Below are 23,284 nucleotides of genomic sequence, written 5' to 3'. Positions count from 1 at the left end.
AAAAAAAAAAAAAAAAAAAAAAAAAAAAAAAAAAAAAAAAAAAAAAAAAAAAAAAAAAAAAAAAAAAAAAGAAAAAAAAAAAAAAAAAAAATTTTTTTTTTTTTTTTTTTTTTTTTTTTTTTTTTTTTTTTTCTTCAAATATTATTCATAGTACTTAATACTATAATTTTTGAAACTTTTTGGTAAGTACTTTATGTATGTATTTATTTTCTCAAACAAAAATATATGAAAAGAAGAATTGTATAAGAATAACATTAATATATTATATATAAAAATATTGTGAATATATTTTTATATATGTCCTAATTTTAAATGCGTGTGCAAAATTTAAATATCATCAATCTTATATATCATAATATATATATATATATTTATATATATTTATTTATTTATATATAATATGTAAAGTCTAATTTGAATTAATAACATTATGAAATGATTATAAAATTAAACTCTTTTAATGTATATTATTATTTTTTAATTTTTTTTCCAGATAAGAAAAAATATATATATATATGCCCACATATATATATATATATATATATATATATATATATATATATATTTAAATATACACATTTCCAAATATTACAAATACATTTATAAAAAAAATAAAAAAAAATGGTAGAAGAGGAAAATGGAATACGTAGTTATTTTAGAAGATTATATATAAACACATCTGACGTAAGTCTAAAAAATAGAATACAAAAAAAAAAAAAAAATAATAAATTGAAAAAATAGAAAAAATAGAAAAAATAATTTTCTAGAATTTTTTAATTTTTTTATTAATATATGAAATTAAAAATAAATATATGTTTATTTTAATGTGCTTTTTATCTATTCATATAATTATATATATATATATATATATATATATATATATATATTTTTTATTTTTCCTTTTTATAGTATGTAAAAAATTACATGACCGCTTCAGATCAAGAAATGCAAAATAATGCCGATCCAATTATGGATATAATAGCCACGGCACCAAGTGATTCATTATATTTTATTGAAAGGATAAATCTTATATCAGCAATAATAAGTTTAAGTACATCCTTTCCATATTTAACGTACTTACTTATATATTGGAAAGATTGTTCATGTAATGATATTTTGAGGTGGTGGATTGTTATAAATAGTATCTTACAATTAATACAAGCACCTGTTAGATTTTTCTTATATTTTTTGTTAAGAAAATATAAAAGTGAAAATGAACGAATGCACATACACGCGTAAGAATAAAATTGTTTTTAAACAAGTCATTTATTTTTTATGAACATAAATTATAATATATTAAATCATTCAACATATATATATATATATATATACATATACATATATATATTATTTATTTTTTTATTAGATTGAGAAGACTTACCAGCTCTAAAGGTTGGAAACTTAGCAAACGATTCAGCCTCCTAAATTATTTGTGGTTCATAACAGGTACTGTAGTTATGGTTGTAACAAGAAAACATACGAAGAATTTTTACTTATGGTTTATATCTTGGACTATTATATTATCATGCATATTCCGTGTATTCTTTACAATTATATGGTTTTGTTTTTTCTTTCCTTATCATCAAAATATACCCAAAAAAAAAAAAGGAGTACCCAAAACTTTTTTCTCAGAAATTACAACATTTAAATATTGCTTAACAAGGAAATTAAAAAATGAATCATGTTCTATATGTTTATCAGATTTTATAGAAAAAGATGAAATCATGGAATTAAATTGTTTACATAATTTCCATACCAAATGCGCTAAAAAATGGCTATCACAAAAAAGACATTGTCCTTTATGTCAAAGGGATGTTATGAAACCAATATGAAGAAAAATAAAAAAAAAAAAAAAAAAAAAAAAAAAAAAAAAAAAAAAAAAAAAAAAAACACATATATATATATATATATATATATATATATGTTTGAAGTTATAAAGGTATATTTATAAAGTATAATATATAAATATATTTTCTTTTTTTTTTTTTTTTTTTTTTTTTTGATATGTAACACCTTATGCTTTTTTCCTTTTTTCTTTTTTAATTATATTATTATTTTTTTATTTATTTTTATTTTTTTTAAATTCTCATAAAAATAATTTATATCAATTATTTGAATGCAACCCTTTTATTATATAAATATATATATATATATATATATTATTAACAACCATATGTACATATTAAATACATAAAATACATACATTAATCTACATACATATATTAATTTTTTTTTTTATTATTCTTAAGTTATAAATTATAATTTGTTTATATAAAGTTTAATAATATATAATGTATGTATTTCTTTTTTGCTCTTTAATATAAAAATATGAATATAAATTTCATTTTTGTAATTTTAACTGCTTTTACAATATATAAATATATATATATATATATATAATATATATATTTTTCTGAATTATTTTATAATTATATAAAAATAAAAGTTATAAAAAGATCATTTAATCATAAGGACAAATATTTTAACATGAAATGGAAGAATAAAGTTCCCTTTTTTATGGTAACCTTTATAACAGTAAAATAAGTAAATATAAAAGCACATGTTTATTATTTTTATTGAAAAAAATAAAAACATAATATGCCTACACATATATATATAAAATTTATAGTTCATAAAAAATATATCTATATGTAACTAAACATTTTATTAAGAAATAAAAGAAGAATTTAAGAAATAGATAAGAATATATGTATTTTTTTTTTTTTTTTTTTTTTTATAAAATAAAAATTATATATTAAGAAAATAAATAAATAAATAAATATATATATATATATATATATATGTGTCATTTAAAAAAAAACTAAAAACAAGATAATTTTAGAACGTAAAAATTCAAAAGATAAGATATTATATACACTTAGCAAACAAATTTTATAATTGCTTGGGTACATAAAATTGACATGTCATCATACATAATATATTAAATATATATTTATATATTTATATATTTATATATTTATGTTTATATTTATTTATAATTTTTTGAGTCATACATATTTTATATTATTCAAAATAATCTCGGTTGGATTCCTCAATGGGCTTAATAATTGTTAAGGGATCACAGGAATATTCATGAAGCTCCTCATTAAATTTAAATTTAGAAAGATTACTTAGTAAACTATCTTTTTGCAGTGTTTTAGATGATGATAATATTGATGTTGAATTTTCTTGTGTCTTTGTAAAATCATTTGTGAAATCGATAGTTTTATTATTTGTTGTATTAACTGAAGCATCCATTTCTTCACTTTTTAAACTTTTTAAAACATCCATATATTTATTATATAAATCTTTTTTTATTTTAGACTTGTTAGATATAACGGGTTCATTTCTTATTACTGCTTTATTATATACATTATCATAATTATCATAATTATCATACTTATCATAGTTATAATTATTATTATTATTATTATTGTTGTTGTTATTTTTTATATTTGTATATTTTTTTTTATTCTCATACGATTTATCCATTTTACTATTTGTTTTATTCATATTGTAATTATTATCATATGTATATTTATTTTTATCATCATATGTATATTTATTTTTATTATCATATGTATATTTATTTTTATTATCTTTGCCATCATATGTATTCATTTTAACACCACGAGAATTATCACTTATTAGGAAGGTACCTTTTTTTAAATTATTATAATCATTTGAACTATATAGATCATTATTATATTCATTCCTATCACCCTTACTATTGTTATTATTTATCATTTCCTTATTTTTAGTTTGATTATATTTATCAACACTTATGTTAGGTCCCATATCTGAACTTAATGAATCTAATAAAACAATGCTACTATTATTACTATTAGCTTCATAACTAGTTTGAGAAATAAAATTGTAATTTTTTTTCTTATTCTTCTCATTATAGGATTTATTTCTTACATTACTATCTGTAATTTTATTATTTATATAATTATCATTTTGATCATTATTTTGTCTAGAAATTTTGTTTACATTTCTAGAATGATATCTAGATAAATTATTATTATAATTATCATTCTTATCACTATTATTATTATTATTATTATTTTTATTTTTTTTATTATTTTTATTGTCTTTCATATTTATTACACCCTTCACCATCATATCTTCATCAAATTCGTCTTCTAAATTAGACATGTCCCCTTTATTTTGCATATCCATTTTATTTTTATTTCTATTTTTATTCTCTTCAACATAAAATAATGGAAATTTCTCATCATTTTCTTCATCACTTGTAATTTGACTCACTAAATTATTCTTTTGATTATTTTTATAAATAGATTTATCAATAATATCAATAAATGAACTATCCAAATTATATTTTTTCTTCATATTGATAGGTTTTATCATACTATCCTTCTTATTTATAGAATCTTTATTTATATTTTTTTTATCTATCATTATGTGATTATCATTTCCTTTTATATCATTATTTATATATTCTTTATTTTCTTGCCCACTTTTCTTTTTCTCTCCTTTATTATATGTCCAATTTTTTTTCAAATCATAAGCCATATCATCATAATAATCATTTTTGTTTTTCTTACTACTAGAGATAACATCATCTGTATTTGTTTTATTCACAACTTTCAATTTGTTCACACTATCCATTTTATTGTCTGCATTATTTTTTTTATTATATGTATGACTAAGATTAAACATTTTTTTTAATTTTGCACTACTAAATAAAGATATATCATTATTTCCAAGATAAGATGACATATCACTAGATGTACTATGAAGTAGGTCTTCTTCATTCTTATCATAATTTTTTTTTATATTTTTACTGTCATTTGTATCTTTATTTTTAATATCTTCTTTCTTTACACATACATTATCAAAATGTGTATCTACCTGTTTTTTTTCTCTTGGCAATTCTTCTTTCCTTTCTTTATTTTCATCATCATGTCCTTCATTTTTTATAGAATCATTTGAATAATTTTCCACATTTTCTTTATTTTCTCTTATATCTATATTATTTTTTGTTTTACTCTTAACTTTAGTTTTATTTGAATTAATAAAAATATTAAAATCATCATTATATTCATAGGTTAAATTATTATTGTCTTCTCCTTTATAAATTGTCTTTTTATCATTTTGCACATTATTATATATATTTTCTTGTTCCTTCCTTTGTGTATCACCATCTATTTTGTGATTGATTCCACTTATATCACTAACAATATTTTTATGATCATGTTTAATATTACTAACATCATATGTGTTGTCAAGATTTTGAACTTTTACACTATTATTATTATTAATATTATTATTATTAATATTATCATATTTATTAGAAGATAGTGATATATCCATTTGGTTATCCATAAAACCATCTACATAATCATAATTGATATTATATTTTTTGTTTTGTTCTCGTTGTAATTCTTCTTTTAATTTTTCAATTATTACTATATTATCACTATTATTTATATTCAATTCATCTATTTCTCTTTTTAAATTATCAATAACTTTTTCATATGAATTATATTTCTTTTGAGCTTCTAAATGAAAATTATTATATACTATATGATTCTGTTCCAATTTTTTTTCTTTTTCTTCTAGTAATTGTAATTTAATATTTTTTTCATTTAAATTTTCTCTTAAAGATTTTACTTCATTTTTTAATAATGTATATTCTTCTTCTTTTTTAATATGTATTTTACTAATCTCACTAATATTATTTTCAACAAATCTTGCATTATTTTGATACTCATCTATTTGTTTTTTTAATTCATATATAATATTTTTACTTTGTATTAATTCATTTTCATATTGTGTTTTATCAATAGCTACTTTTGTTAGTGCATCTAAAGAATCATCTCTTTGTGTTTTTATATTTCCTATTTCGACAGATAATGTCTGTATATAAACTTCCAAATTTTTTATTTTCTCCACTGACTTTTTTAATTCGGTTTGTATCTTTATAGCTGCATCTTCAATTATTGTTTTCTCTTGTAATATTATCTTATAATCTTCTTCTACTTTTTTTAAATGATTATTTGTTATATTTAATATATCTATTTCTTGTTGTAACTGTTGAATAATTAATGTACTGTTTGCATTATTAGAAGAATTCTGAATCTGTAAATTTTGATTATCTTTTAATATTTCATTATATTTCATATTTATATTTGAATACTCTTTATTTATATTTTCTAATTTATATTTATAATTTTCTATAGCTTCATCTTTTTTATCTAAAAGTGTTGCAAATTCATCTACTTGATTATTTGAATCAATCAAATCAGTTTTTAATTTTCTTATTTCATTTTTATATCCTTCTATTTTTTGGTTTGTCAAAATATTCATATCTTTTAATTCATTCATTTTTTCATTACATTCACTTAATTTATTCAATAAATTATGTATATAATCTGTTAAATGTTTTTTCGTTTCATTTGAACATGATATAATATTATTAAATTCAGCAGATTCTAATTTCAAATTATTTATTGTATTTTTATTTAAATCAAATTCACTTTGTTTAACTTCAATTTGTTTTTCTAATGAATGCATTTCTTCTTTTAATATAGCTAGCTCACTCTTTTCTTCATTATATTTTCTTTCATATTTCTCACTTTTTTTTCTTTCTTCTTTTAATTCTTTTTTTAATTTTAATATTATTTTTTCTAATTCTTCAATATTTTCTTCTTTTAATTTCATATCAACACGTAATTCGTCTAATTCCAAATATGCTTTATATTCATCTTGCATGTTCTTCATTTTATTGTCTTTATCATTTATTATATTTTCTGTACCTTTTCTTTTTTCTACATCTTCTTCGCAAGTTTCTCCCTCTTTAGTTGAACTATAACTTTCGCCTGACTTGTTCATATTAATATATATATTATTATCTCCCTTTATCTTTCCATTATATATTTCATTAAAATTTTTTTCATCGTCATTTTTTATTTCTAATTGTGTTTCTAACAATACAACTTGATTTTTAAGATGAAAAATTTCATTGTCTTTTGATTTTATTATTTTATTGAAGTTGTCAACATCATAGGTAGAATTATCATTTTTTGAACCTCTCCAATTAAAACTATTATTATTATTATTATTATTATTATTATTATTATTATCATCCATGCTATATGTTTTTTCGTCATTCTTTTCATTTTGATAATTATGAAAATTTTGAGAATTTTCGTTTAGCATACTTTCAGATAATGATTCATTATCTCTCAATGTTTTTTGTTCTTTTACTCCGTTTATTAATCGAAGCTCGTTGAGTTTACGAATTTCAATTTCATATTCATGCAGCCTTTCTTTAAGATAGTTTATTTCTTGGTCCTTCTCCTCAAAAGATTTATCATTACCTATAAATAAAAGGGAAAAAAAAAAAATATATATATATAATATATATATATAAAAACGCGTCACATATATATATATATATATATATATATATATATATATATATACATATATATTTTTTGTATGCTCTGTTTTATCACCTTGGGTCATAGTATCTTCCATTTGTGCAAGGATATCCCCCTTCTGACGATTTCTTAATAACTCCAACTCAACTTTAAATTCCTTACAGAGATTTTTATAATATGATAATTCTTTGCCAAGAGATAAGGTATGATCATTTATTATAGAAGAGTGTTTATTTTTCAATATCTTTTTCCCCATTTTTTGATATATTTTTTTTTTTTTTTCTAATTCAATATCGTCATATGATGTTATACGTTTATAATTTGAATCATGTGTATCACTAAGTGATAATTCATAACTAGATGTATCAATTTCTTCTTCATTATGTTCTTTGTTCTTATTTTGTTTTATAATATTTAAGGATATTTCTAATTTTTTATTTTCTAAAATATATTGTTCTTTTAATTTACATTCTTCATCTAGTCTTTTATTAAGTTCTTTAATTTTGTTTTCATATATTTCACACAATAGTGGATTATTATCACTATCATTATTGTTACCATCAACATTAGAGTTGTCATTCCTTTTATTATTATCATCTTTAGTATGGTTATCATCTTTGTCATTTTTAATTATTTTTGCTTGCCCATTTATATAATCCTTTTTTTCTTTTTCATCTCCTTCTCTTATTTCTTCATTTTTCAATATTTTATATTTTTGTTGTAATTCTTCATACTTATCTGATAATTTTTGAAAATTATGAATTGCTTGAATCAAATCATCAAAAATTATTTGAACAAGAGGTGTACATAAGACACATAAATATTCATTATAATTCAGATTTTTTAATTTTCTTCTTAATTTATTATAATTTTTTTTTTTTATTTCATCATTATCATCATTATTGTTTTTATTTTTCATATTATCAGTTGAATTATTATCTTTATTATTAACTTGTTCTTTTATTTTCTTCTCATCATCAACTTTACTCATTTTTTTGTCTAAATTATAAAAACTGTTCTTATTATCATTACTTTTGTTCTTTTCCTTTTTATTATCATTGTTATCTCTTTTCTTTATTTCGATTTTCTTTTTTATATCACTCCCCTTATCTCCAATTATAGTTTTTTCAATAAATACTTTGGACGTTTTCTTTTTCTCATCTTCTTTTAAATTACATGCGTTTTTTTTTTTTTTCTCTTTCCTTACTTCCATAATTTTCAAGATTGTTGACAAATAAAATTCATCACATATATATAATATATATATATATATATATATATATTTATATAAACATTAAATTATTCTTATATCAATATGGTGATATCTTAAAAGTTAAAAAAAAAAAAAAAAAAAAAAACTAATTAATACACATAATGAGTTTATAGTAATTCATTATATTTAATAAAATTATTCAATAACACAAAAATAAAATATTAAACATATAAATATATTTATTTATACATTTTATACATAATATGTAATTATATATTATAAATATTCAAAATAATACGTATCATCTTATATTCATAAAAAAAAAAATAAATAAAATAAAATAATAATATAAAAAAATGTAAATTATATAAATTATTATTCTCGTATATATAATATTTATATGTTTCGTTCAATAAAATAATTTGAAAAGAATATTAAAATAATGTAATACACATATAATAACACACAAGAAAAAAATATATTAAAAAGGTTAAGAAAATTTTATGATAATATTTAAATTGATGTGTATACAAAATAATTTAAAATATTAGCAAATTTATAATAGAGAATTAAAAAACATAAATCATATCAAAATTCATCATTTCTATAAAAAAATATATGGTGCGAATTATATATTATATATATTATATATATGATCATATTTTATTTAGTTTTTTTACATTAAGAGGGTAAAAAATATTATGAACCCAAATTGTTATTTCCAAAAAAAAAAAAAATACAAAATATAATTAAATAAAATAAGAACAAATTTTTATATAATATAAAAATATATATAATATGTATATAAACATATATGTTCATTTTATTTATGTTTTTACATTTCTATAAACAAATTTATATGTATGACACTAAAAGGGTTACATAATAAATAGGGTGAGAATTTATAAAAATATATATAATTATTATATATATATATATATATATATATTATATGTGTGACCTCATTTTATCTTATTATTCATAAATATAATTTCTATCATTCTTATAGGTATATAAATAAAATAGAAAATTATTTATTTTATTTTAACCATGTATATAATATATATATATATATTATTTATTAGTATAATATATTTCTGACTTATTTATATTTATATTTATATTTATAAAAAAATAAAAATTAAGTGATTATTTTATAATATTTTGTTAAAAAAAAAAAAAAAAAAGGAAAAAAAAAGCAAAATTGAAGAATTAAAGATATTAAATGATATAATAAAATAAAATATATATATATATATATATACAAATACATATATATATTATATATATATATATTTTTTTTTTTTTTTTGTAACATAATGTTTTAGTTCAGCATATGTAGATTTTTAAAAATTGACGAAAAACCCATTAAGCTTTATATATCTTTTTAATTTTGACATTTAAAATTTTTTTTAACTTGTGCATAAATATTCTAATGGTTTTATGGTTTGAGCTTAATGTCATAAGATATAAAATAAATCATGCCTTTTTAAAAAATGAAAAGATATTAGTTAAATATTATCAAACAGGAAAGAAAAGATTTGGTGAATTATACCAACCTAGGACGAGACATGAAAAAAAATATCATTTAGATATCCTTGATGAAGTATATTTTGATATGACTGAAGCTATAGAAGAAAAAAATAAATTAGAGAGAGAAGAATATAATAACATTGATAAAAATATTTCAGATATCATTTTAAATTATAATATTACTAAAAAAAATGAGATAATTAAAAGTTTAATGAGATATAGTATTGAAATAAAAAAAAATAATAATAATAATAAAAACAAAACACACAACATAACAAACAAGGACAATCATATAAATAATAATATAAATAATATAAATAATAATAATATAAATAATAATAATATAAATAATATAAATAATAATAATAATACGTATCAGAATCAACTTAATTGTTCTAATAATAACAAATGTGATAATGAGAATTATTTATTTCATTCAATTAAAAATAATATAAAAGTATATAGCCATCATTTCAATACCTGCGAAATAGGTATCATTTTGAAATGCTTTCTTAAAATAAATATTAATGATATAGATATTATTAATTTATTATTACATCAATATTTTAAAAGAAATATGAAATTTTCTATTTATGGTTCTTTATATGTCTTGAATTTCTTTTCAAAATGTTCATCTCTATTATTACCATATAATATAAATAATTTAAAACTATTATGTTCAGATATATTAAAAAAAATAGAACTTTTTGATTTTAAAAATATTTGTATAATATCTAATTATGCCTCTTCTTTATATATACCAACGAATAAAATGTTTATTCATAATTTTATTGAAAAGATTTGTAATTATTTATTAAATGAAAGAAAAGAAAATTTTTCTTCTTCTGCAGATTCTATTCATTATGTATGTAATGCATGTGCAAGAGTTCATTTTTTTAATAAAGAAATATTTAATTTCTTAAAAATAGAAATAGAAAAAAATATCTCTTCATTTTCATTAGATCAATTAGTATCTTTAAGTAATGCATATAGTAAATTTAAAAATGCGGAACAATCTAATTATTTATCTTTATTCTTATTATTAGCAGATCATATTATAAAAAAATCATATCTATTAACACCTAGACATCTAAGTGTCCTTGCTAATTCTTTTAATAATGCTTGTATATTACATGAAAAATTATTTTATATTATTACACAAGAAAGTCTTAACCATATCAATTCTTTTCAGCCTCAACAATTGGTTATGATTATACATGCATATGTTAATATTGGATTAATAAATAATAAATTACTAAACAATATATGGCAAAATGCTTCTCAATTTATGAAGGAATATACACTTCAAGAATTATCTATGCTTATTCAGGCATATACAAAAAGTTCTCAACATATGGATTCATTTTTTAATAACCTTTGTCATACTATATATAATTCTATAATAACAAAATATCCATTTCTAGAAGACAAAAAAATGAACAATAAGGAGAAAAATGAAAATAATTATATAGATAATAATAATGTACACAATAATTCTTTAGATAATGCCCTTTTTGATAATATTTATAATTCTCATCACTATCAATACAATAAATATATGAACTACATACATATTTTAAATGAATATAAATATAACGACGTTTCATATAACACATTTGATGATAAAACGTTAAAACAAGCAGAACTTATTTTTTATGTTATATATAATAACAACAACCACAACGAATTTGTTCAAAAATATAAAAATAATGTATTAGAACAAAAAAAAGAAAAAGATCATATAAATTTGACTGATGTTGAAAAGAATGAAGACACAACGGAACAAAAAAAAAAAAATAATGTTAATGATTCGTGTGAATTTTTATTACAATATGAGCAAAATGAAACAATAGATAAAAATAATAATATATTTTTACATAATAATAATATACATATTAACAGTAAATTTTATGATAAGAATTATATTAATATACATCAAAATACATATCAAGAGATACATAAATTTGAAATGTGGCTAAAAAAATATTTCAGCCAACATATCAATCCTACATTATTATGTTCAATTATATATTCTCTTATTAAAGGTAATTGTTTATTACAATATGATCTATTAATAGTATTATCAAAATTATCTATAATCTTTTTAGAAGAATTTAAATATTCAGAGTTAGCAAATATTTGTGTAGCGCTATCCGAAGCATATATACGTGCTTCAGATGAAAACAATAAACAAAATGATTTAATTAGCATATATCAAAAAGAGGATTATACACATATATATAATGAAAAATTATATAATGGTCATCAAATATTTTCTAATAAAAATATTATGAAATATGATAAGAAATTATATTATTCATCAAAAGAATATTTATTTATATCTAAATTATTTTTTGATAAACTTGAAATTTATTTAAATAAACAAACACAATTATTTACTGATATACATAGTATATATAAATTCATAACATCATTCGGCTCATTAAAAATAAACAAGTATGCTACAATATCGTTGCATTTGTTTAATCTATCCATTTTTGAGATAAAAAAATTATCATATCTTCCCCTCCAAAAAATGGTAACAAAGTGGAAATATAAATAGATATATGTAAATATATATACTTATATATGCTGTGCATATATATAATATTTTTTATATATTCATTCATTCATACATTTAATATTATATTATATTATATTTTATTTATTTATTTCTTTTTTTAGGCTAACGCTTTCATGCAAATGAATGTCTATAATGAAGATGTCTATGCATTTATTAATAAACTACAAAAAATGAAGAAAATAAAAAAATGAAATCTCAAAAATGATACTGCATATATTATATATTATATATATATATATATATATATATATTTTTTTTTTTTTTTCTTTTTAATTGTTTCATTCAATATGTACTTTTTTTTTTATGTCATACAATTTTATAACTGTCCATTTTGTTTTAGTAATTTTTCTTTTTTTAAAACATATAATTAACCATTTTAAAAAATAGTTATATATATGTATGAAATAATAATATAAATTAATAAAAAGATATACAAATATTATTGTAAAATTTTAAATAAATAAAATAAAAAGCTAATAAATTTTATAAAAAAATATTACAAATGGTATATATTATATATATATATATATATATATATTTTTGGTGTTATATGCTTTAATATTTAAAAATAATTTTATTCTTTTAACATAATATATTTTATATTGTATTTTATTAATATATATGATATATTTATAATATTATTATAAAGAATAAATTTTTATTACATTCAAAATTAATATATATATATATAATTTTATTAATATTCAAAATTTATTATAATTATAACGAAATACTTTTTATAACCTTATTTGAAATAACGACGACGGGACTCGAACCCGCAATCTTCGGTTCCGAAGACCGACGCCTTATCCATTAGGCTACGCCGTCATAATCATTATTTCTTGAATTATTGATACTTATTATAATTATAAATATTTAAAAATACATATTAAATATATATAATATATATATATATATTTCAATATTATCATAATTAAATTACTTGTATTTATTTAATATTTTCAATTCATTAAATTTATTTTATTATAATATTTTTTTTTTTTTAAAGAAAAATAAAAAAAAATACAAATGTTATATGAATTTGGTAAATATTTAAAAAAAAAAAAAAAAAAAAAAAAATATTATTATATATATATAAAAAAAAATAACTTTATATAATTTCATTATATGTAACAATATATAAGTTATAATACAGAAACAATAATATATTACTAAAAATGTAATATGATATTATTAATACATACATATATAATATATATATATATATATATATATATATATATATGTGAAAAATTTAATATTATTAAAAAAAAAAAAAAAAGGAATGCGTATAACAAATGAGTACATTAAAAATGGTTAAATATTTTTAACGTTTAAATATTTTGATATTATATTTTTTTTTTTTTTTTATTGTAATTTTATAATTATACTTATAAAATATATATGACATTTTATTGGTTTAAGTTTCTATTTTAAAATTCCACAATCCATCATTTAAATAATGTATGTTCTCAATACACATGTCCTTATTTATTTCAATACTATAAGAAAAAATAAAAAATATAATAAGATATATAAATAAATAATTAAGAATATATAAATATGCGCATAATATTTATAAATTATATATAACTCATTAAAGTAAACAATATATTTATATATATAATTATTCTTACATTTCTTTCGATGACATGGTGGTAATTCCTACAGCACAAGGAAATTCTTTATCTTCTGCTCTTATTTGCTATAAAAATTATAAATATAATTATATATATATATATATATATATATATATATATATCAAAATATACATATATAAAAAATATAATTATGTATTATTTATTTCCACTTACTACAACTGTATTTGCTTCAACATCATCAAGTTTGCCTCCAGGAGAAGTTACTCCAGGGCACATAATGTTGGAACCTCTTAGTACGTGTTTTATTGCTCCTTTATCAACTTGTATTTGCGGCATCATAAAAGGATCTTTAAAAAAAAAGAAATAAAAAAAATAAAACATATACATACATATATATATATATATATATATATATATATTTATTTATTTATTTTCTATATAATTACATTTGTGTACTAATTTTAAATTTGGTATCCATGGTCCATTTCTTATTTGGAAAAATAAAAGCTCATTATTTCCAAGAATAACCGTAACATGATTAATACTAAAAAAAAAAAAAAAAAAAAAAAAAAATAAGTACACATATGGGTTTATTTATACATATCATATGAACATTTAAAAAATATATAACATACATACGTATATACATATATACATATATACATATATATATATATATATATATATATATATATATATTTTTATTACCATTTTCCTAAAAATAAGGAACCCTTTTTTGGGAAAATATTTTCAATATGATCTTCCAACTTGGGATATTGTTTTAATATCTTCAGAAAAAAAAAAAATTAAAAAATAAAATAATAATAAATATTTTAATATATATATTAATATATAAATATATATTATGTATAATATATGGTTTATTCATTTAATCAAAAAAAAATATACCGTTGCTTTTATGCTCCTTTGAACTGATGATTTCATCAAATTCTGAGATGAAATATTTTCAACAGAAAAACTTTTCATGGTCTCATAATATTATATCTTTTGTTATATATTATATATATATTTTATATTTTTTATTTTTTTTTCCAAACCTTCCTAAGAGCTTATAAAATTTAAAAATTTATAAGAAAATATGTACTTATATAGAACATAATTTTTTATTTTATCTCTTTTTAAATTATATTAAAAAGCAAATCAGATGAATGAAAAAGAAAAATTTGGCATTTTATATTTTAAATTATATATATATATATATATATATATATCATAAGTCAGAAGATAAATATAAAAAAAAAATAACAAATAAATACAAAATATAAGTATATTATTATATTATATATATATTATATATATAGTAAAAAATATTAAAAAATATATTAGGCTAATGATACTATTAATATATTATATATATAATATATGTTTACCTATATATTTATTTTCAAGTTTTCATTTTTATCCTTTTAATAATTATATATTATATATCAATCAATTATTTTATTATATATATATAATATAATATAATATTGTTTTATTCCAAAAAATAAAATAAATACTTATTTATATATTTATATATATATATATTTATCTTATTCCTGGAAATATAATGCTTTTCTCCTTTACCATCTAATATATATTAATATTCTATTTATTTGTGAATACCTGACATTTTAATTATAACCCTTTTAAAACTCTTTTTTTTCAAATTTTCTTATATTTTATCAAAATATAAAAGAAACGTTATTCAAAACTTGAAAGTTATTACAATATATGTGATAGAATATTTTAATTTTTTTTTTTATTTTCCAGGAGAAAAAAAAATATATATAAATAAGAAAGGAAGAAAGAATTGGCACACTAAAAATATAAGAATTAAAAAGTATGAAAAAAAAAAATAAAAATAAAAAAAAATAAGAAATAAATTAAATATGTAATAAAAATAATTATTATTTTTAAAAAAAAATGCAAAAAAATTACAAAAAATACAACACGATACAAAAATGTAGGAGCATAATATATATATATATATATATAATATATATAATATTATGGAAAGAAGAAGAAAAAAAAATTACACAGTTAATGTAAGCATATAACCTTCAAAAAATATACATATATATAATATATATATATATATATATATATATATATATATATTCATATGTGTGTATAACAACCCTTTAGTAATATATAAAATTCTTAAAGATTATCATACTGTGATACGCGATTAATCCTTCTCTTCATTTTTATTTTCATTATCTATGGCATCATTTTCATCAGGAATTTTTTTTTCATCATCTTTAATATCACCATTACTATTAGTTTCATTCATATCTTTTAATTCATCAATATTTGAATTGTCACTATATGAACATACTGTCATAGGTAAGTGATGAGAAACAAAAAAAGAAGTTGGTGTTTTAAAAGATTCAGCATTTATATCCATTTTATTACATTTCAAATTTTCTAAAAGTTTTGAAAGTAAACCTTCTTCACTCATATCTTGCATAGATAATAATTGACTTTTAACGTCATCATTTGATATCATTCTTCCTTCGATAATTTTTGCAAAGGCGTTTAAGTTTATTTCTACTTTGTTCAGGTAATCTAGTAATCCTATTCTGTGTTTAATACCCTCAATAATCTACATATATATAAAAACATATAAATATATGAGACATGTAAATGTTTATAAATATATAAATATATAAATATATATATATATATATATATATATATATATATATTTCTTATCATTTGTATTACCTTCTTTTGTATAATTTTTTTATTTTGTTTATTTTCATTTTTCCAGTCTTCTCTAATTTGGTTAATTGAATATTCCAAATCCATATCCCAATTTATATCCTTCAAAATAAAATACATATATATATATTATATTATATAACATTTTGGTGATACTCCAATTTTTTAATATAAAAAAGATATATTCATAATATACACAAAGGTTTATACATTCACATATACATTTATATGTATCATATTTTTTTTTTTTTTTTTTTTTACCTCTATTAAATTTAGTATGGTCATATTCGAAGGATCAAACTTATTTATTTCTGCATCATTAATTTCTGGTATTGTTATATCATCAGTATTTACATTTAATTCAACATTAGCTTTTTTTATTTCTTCAAGAGATAGATGAAAATCGTTAACTGTTTTTTCTCCATATAATGATAATAAAGAACTCATAATATTATTGGGATCAATATTGATGGATTCAAGTATATCTGAAATTTTATTCCACTCATCTATTAGCATACTCATACATTCACTTTGTTTTTCCCAATATTGGCATATTAAATTATGTTCTTCAATTTTTATTTCTTTTTCTTTATCGCTCATTTTGGACTTTACATCATATTCTTTCTTCTAAAAATATATAAAAATAAAAAAATAAATATATATATACATATATATATATATATATATATATATATATTCACAATATAATGCATTCATTTTATTATTGTTTTATTCCCTTAATCTTACCAATTCCTCTTCCTTCGATGGTTCCATTGCATTTGCCTCAAAAAATTTCTTCTTTATCTCATTATTTATTTGATTTCCTAATAAAGCTATTAATTTCAACATCATTTTCTTTCTCTTCTCATTAAACACTTCTTTAATTTCAGCTCTCTCCAAACTTTTAACGATGAACTTGTAATAATTATTTGACACCTTCAAAAAAAAAAAAAATTATATTCATATGTAATATTCAATACATATAACAAAGAATATATCTTATATATTCATTAAATAATGTATTATTAAATCAGTTATATATTATTACCGTCAATGCTAAATTCAAAAGCTTTGCATTATTATTTTGGCCCATTAACTGAGAATAATCTATAGAATCCTTATAATATTTCTCAAAAGGATTAGGTATATCATATTTTTCTAATAATCCTGTAACATGTTGAATTTTCTTTAATTTAATTTCGGTTGCTTTCTTTACTTTATTTGAATCTAACACTATTTTGTTATTTGTTTCATTTTTCTTTTCATTTCTTGGTTTTGCTTTGGAATCATCAAATATGGATGCTCTTTTTCTTTCTGTTACATCTCTATCGATCTTTAAATTCTTCAATTCATCAGATAATATATGCTCCTCTATTTTTTTATTTAATTCTTTCATCTTTTCAACAGAATCATCTTTTTCTGTTTGCATGTTTTTTTCTTCATTGTCTGACAGTCTAAATTTGACACTCAGTGACGAGCCATTCTTATTTCTAAGAGAGTTTCCCCTGATAATGGATTTGAGCTACAAAAAAAAAAAAAAAAAAAAATACATATATATAATAATACATATACATATTTAATTATTTTCATATATATAATCGTTGAGTATATAAAAATATATATTTACATTTTTGTCGTTTTCTCCGCCACTTAAGGATTCTTTTGATTTTTCTAAAGATTCTGAAATGAAAAAAATATAAAACGTATATTTATATATATATATATATTGTAATTTACGTATATAATTTTTTGTGACATGTTATTATAAATAACAATATGATGTATCAATCAATTTTATATTATCATTTATATATATTTATATATATATATATATATTTTATACCCTTTAATGATTCATCAGATAATGGAACTACACATGAAGCAATGTTCGGAATGTCCTCATGCTTATAATAATTTGTTGTAACAATATGTTGTTTTACATTCATATTCTGATTAACAAAAAGTGGAGATGGTGATTTTAAAGTTACATGTGTAATTTCATCAAATTCATTTATTTCTACTACTGATTTAGGTATTAATGCATAAACCTTTTCATCTAAATTTTCATTTTTTGATAAAGCCTTTAATACATTAGGATCGACATTATCACTAATTGGAATAGCTGAACTATACATATCTACTAATGACTTTCGACTATCTTCTACACTTTTTTTTTTTTTTTTTTTTACTTGTTTCTTATTCTCTGCAGGAAGTCGTATAATCGTCAGAGCTCCTTTTTCTGCATCAAAAGGATAAAGAAAAAAATAAATACAAAAATAAATATATATAAATAAATAAATATATATAAATAAATAAATATATATAAATAAATAAATATATATATATATATATATATAATTTTAATATTACCATTTTGAGTATCATAGGGGTAGCCATTTTGATAGTTCCTCATATCTTCATGCTTTTCCATATCTACAAAAAAAACACAAAAATATTTAATTTCACATATATATATATATATATATATATATATATATATATATATATATATATATATATATTTTCATTATTTTGTTAAAATATATTTATGTTTATATTCGTTCATTTTATTTTATTTTATTTTATTTTATTTTTATTTATTTTTGCTTACCAGAATATTGAGCATTTAAATAAAGATCTCCTCGATATGCATCATAAGCTTCATGCCTTTCTGGAGTATTATCCATATTAGAATAAAGTTCTGACGGATAATTTTTATAAGCATATGCCGAATAATCATTATTTTTATAACCTTCTTTTAAAGGATTTATTAGATTCTCATGACATGCTCTTTTCATATTCCTATCATTCATAAATTTAAAATTCACTTTTTTATTATATAAATTTTTCTCATTTCTCATAATATATTGTTTATCCATATTTACATCACCTTTCATATTATCATATAAATTATTATTTTCATACGCCTCATCTAATTGATACATTCCATGTACTTCTTCATTTGAATTATTATATTTTATTACCATCATATCGTTATTATCATAATTTATAGTATTCTTATTTTTATAATTCATATCCATTTTATCTGCATTTTTTATTGCTTGTCTTCTTAATTGACTTTCATCATATTTTGGTGAGCTACCAAAATGAGGAAGATTTTTGTTCATATTACCTTTATTATCTCTCATCATATTATTTATGATAATTTTATCTTGTTGTAATTTATTATTATTATTATTATTATTATTGTTGTTGTTATCATTGATTAGAATTTCTTTTCTAATACCATAAGGAATATTATTTGTTATATGTATATTATCATTTATATCATTAACATATTCTTGTGGCATAATTTTTTTGGTACCTTCCTTTTTATTATATTCATAATTTTTAGACATAACTACACCTACGTCTCCTTTATCTATATATCGATGTTTATCCATATGAATCATATGATCTTTTTTAAAAGATTGTTTATAATTCTTTTTTATTGCATTTTCATATTCATATTCAGATAAGTGTGCATATTCCATAGCTACCAAGTTACCATTATTTTTATCTATGCCCATGACACCACCAGCTATACTACTATTATTAATATTATTATTATTTTTTATTTTTTTTGTATCATTATTTTTAATATCACTATTATTAGTATCATTTGTCATCATGTTATATTTATTTTCTATTTTTTCTATATGAACTAATTTTTTTTTTTCATCCATATAATCTATATTATTTTGAGAAGGTGCATCCATCACAGCTTCCTTTCTCACATTATGATGATGAGGATCTATAAATTTGGATCCAAATTTTTTCTCTAAATTGTTTTGATTAGAATATGTAGAATCAATAGTACTCAACGAAAAATTGTGATATTCCTTTTTTCTATTACCTTCATTATCTGCTACATTGTTATTATTATTCATATTATTGTTCATATTATTATTATTTGTTATATTTGCTCTTTCTTTATTGTGATTAACATAATTGTGATACTTCATCATATGATTAGAACTAATTTTTTCTTCATCCATATTAGTATTCTTATCATCTACAATATATTTTACAACACTTCCGATTTGTTTATCGTGTGGTATATATAAATTATTTTGATTCATCATCATATTCTTTTTATTCATATTTTTATTTCTTCCAAATTCATTATTTGTATTAAGTGCCATATCATGTTTCTCCATATTATTTTCTAAAAACTCATCGTTATTTAAACTATCTTTAGTAACGCTATCATTTTTTAATAAATCCACGTTTGCTATATTGTTGTTGATAGATTTATTAGTATCATCTTTAATAATACCACTATTATTATTATTATTATTACTATTTAGTGTGTTCATATTATTAATATTATTCATATTATCTTCATTATCATTTAAATCGTAAGCAACAGGAGCATTCATTTTATCCCTCATATGAAATGTTGAAGACATTTTTTTAGATATCATAATACTTCTTGAATCTGTAGGAGAAATATAATTGCCGTTGATTCTATTAATTCTAGAATATTTAAAATTCATATTGGGTTCATTATTTTTTGTGTATCCTACATTCCTTTGATTAAAATTTTTATATTTCTCATAATTATCATATGAATGATAATTCTCATTGTTTTTTTTATTATACTCATAATTTAATTTAACATTGTTTGGATAAGCCTCCACATTATTATTTGTTATTTTATATTCATTATAATTTTGTTGAATATTACTATTTTGATTATTATTATTATTATTATTATTATTTGTATTATTATTTATATTATTATTTGTATTATCATTTATATTATCATTCACATCATTATATGCACATGCATTGTTAATCTTGTCATTTTCGTTGAATGTCTCTAATCTTCTAAATTTTGATCTATCTTTTATTATATTATTTTCATCAAAATAATTTTTATCTACATAATTATTTTTATTATCATTCATATTTTTTATTTTCATATAATTTTTTTCATTACCATTATGTTTATCATAATATATTTGTTTATTAAAATCGTTATTATTAAAATCATTATTATTATTATATGTATCATTTTTTAAAAGATGTTTTTTATTTATATCCTTCATATTATAACTATACATCTTTTCATTTCCTACATCTATATTCCTATTTACATTATTCATATACTTATCATTTGTTATAATATTATTATTCTCACCTGATGGGTCAAAAGCAAATATCTTCTCTGCTCTCGATTTCTTTATTTTAAGCATATCATTCATATCTGGTTTTTTTTCTAAATTTGAAAATATTTTTCTACCATTATAATTATTCATTGTGTCCTCAACTATTCATAAGGAAAAAAAAAAAAAAAAAAAAAAAAAAAAAAAGGACAAGAAAACACACGACAGATACAATTTATAAGGGGAGTTGATAATATATGGTATGTATATAAGGAAATATATATATATATATATTATATATTATATATATTATATATTTATTTGTTAATTTATATTGAACAAAGATGCTGAAACAAAAAAATAAAAAAGGATATTATAAATCAGTAAATACGTTAGTAATTTTTCAATATTTTCAAAACGACTTAACACTAAAAATATGAAAAATAAAATAAGAAAATAAATATATACAAACATATACATAAGTATATATTCATATAATATATATATATATATATATATATAAATTACCTTATGGAATTTTTAATTTTCAGTTTATAATTTTTTTCTTATACACTAAATCTTGTTTATAAAAAATAAATAAATAAATATATATATATATATATATATATATATATATATATATATATATGAGGATAAAAAATACGTATCTTTAAAAAAAAAAAAAAAAAAAAAAATACATATAATCGTAAAAATTATATAAAAATTTTGTTTTTTTTATAAAAGGAGAAAAATTAAAATATTAATAAAAAAAAAAAAAAAAAAAAAACTAATAAAATTAATATCATTAATATAATTAATATTGTATATATATATATATAGTAGTAAGATTTTATATATTCGTATTTTCCATTCAATTTATTTCTTTTTTCTTTCAACTTATATATTTCTTTTTCTTTTAATTTGTATTATCATTAAACGCTAAAATTTTTAAAAACATAAAAAATACGAAGAATTATTTTTTTTTTTTCATTTTATCGTGTGTGTGTGCAAATATAAGGATATCATTTTTTTTTTCTTTTTTTGGTAGTGTATTTTTTATTTCATATTATCTTAACATTTTTTTTTATATAAAATATAAAGAGAAA

The 23,284-nt window shown here is 18.3% G+C and overlaps 5 protein-coding genes and 1 non-coding gene across 7 annotated transcripts; 2 read left to right on the top strand and 4 right to left on the bottom strand.

Annotated features, from left to right (window-relative positions):
- Positions 1-621: 621 nt before the first annotated feature.
- Positions 622-1,832, top strand: PGSY75_0529900 (putative RING zinc finger protein; the record flags this gene model as incomplete). The annotated part of the gene is made up of 3 exons (XM_018784578.1): positions 622-684; positions 910-1,235; positions 1,367-1,832. The coding sequence occupies 3 exons, from the start codon at positions 622-624 to the stop codon at positions 1,830-1,832; spliced, it is 855 nt and encodes a 284-aa protein (XP_018643233.1).
- A 1,192-nt stretch (positions 1,833-3,024) lies between these two features.
- PGSY75_0529800 (hypothetical protein) lies at positions 3,025-8,622 on the bottom strand (the record flags this gene model as incomplete). The annotated part of the gene is made up of 2 exons (XM_018784577.1): positions 3,025-7,346; positions 7,485-8,622. 2 exons carry the CDS (start codon positions 8,620-8,622, stop codon positions 3,025-3,027), a joined length of 5,460 nt encoding a protein of 1,819 aa, XP_018643232.1.
- A 1,435-nt stretch (positions 8,623-10,057) lies between these two features.
- PGSY75_0529700 (hypothetical protein) lies at positions 10,058-12,930 on the top strand (the record flags this gene model as incomplete). The annotated part of the gene is made up of 2 exons (XM_018784576.1): positions 10,058-12,694; positions 12,841-12,930. 2 exons carry the CDS (start codon positions 10,058-10,060, stop codon positions 12,928-12,930), a joined length of 2,727 nt encoding a protein of 908 aa, XP_018643231.1.
- Positions 12,931-13,494: 564 nt separating this feature from the next.
- PGSY75_0529600 lies at positions 13,495-13,567 on the bottom strand. The gene has a single exon. It is a non-coding gene; the product is annotated as a tRNA-Arg (tRNA).
- Positions 13,568-14,159: 592 nt separating this feature from the next.
- On the bottom strand, positions 14,160-15,327 carry PGSY75_0529500 (putative cell cycle regulator protein; the record flags this gene model as incomplete). Its single annotated transcript, XM_018784575.1, has 6 exons — positions 14,160-14,241; positions 14,377-14,444; positions 14,554-14,687; positions 14,787-14,884; positions 15,049-15,128; positions 15,250-15,327. The coding sequence occupies 6 exons, from the start codon at positions 15,325-15,327 to the stop codon at positions 14,160-14,162; spliced, it is 540 nt and encodes a 179-aa protein (XP_018643230.1).
- Positions 15,328-16,531: 1,204 nt separating this feature from the next.
- On the bottom strand, positions 16,532-22,331 carry PGSY75_0529400 (hypothetical protein; the record flags this gene model as incomplete). Of its 2 annotated transcripts, XM_018784574.1 has the most annotated exons (10): positions 16,532-16,948; positions 17,071-17,169; positions 17,329-17,694; positions 17,815-18,003; positions 18,116-18,589; positions 18,695-18,747; positions 18,911-19,016; positions 19,257-19,306; positions 19,438-19,500; positions 19,679-22,331. In XM_018784574.1, 10 exons carry the CDS (start codon positions 22,329-22,331, stop codon positions 16,532-16,534), a joined length of 4,470 nt encoding a protein of 1,489 aa, XP_018643229.1. The 2 variants fall into 2 exon arrangements, with proteins under 2 accessions (XP_018643229.1, XP_018643228.1); XM_018784573.1 differs by having other exon boundaries at positions 18,911-19,306.
- Positions 22,332-23,284: the final 953 nt, after the last annotated feature.

This window comes from Plasmodium gaboni, chromosome 5 (assembly GCF_001602025.1).
Source record: "Plasmodium gaboni strain SY75 chromosome 5, whole genome shotgun sequence".
NCBI classification, from domain to species: Eukaryota; Apicomplexa; class Aconoidasida; order Haemosporida; family Plasmodiidae; genus Plasmodium; species Plasmodium gaboni.
Note: the sequence above shows the minus strand (reverse complement) of the source record. Positions and strands in the feature narration are given on the sequence as shown.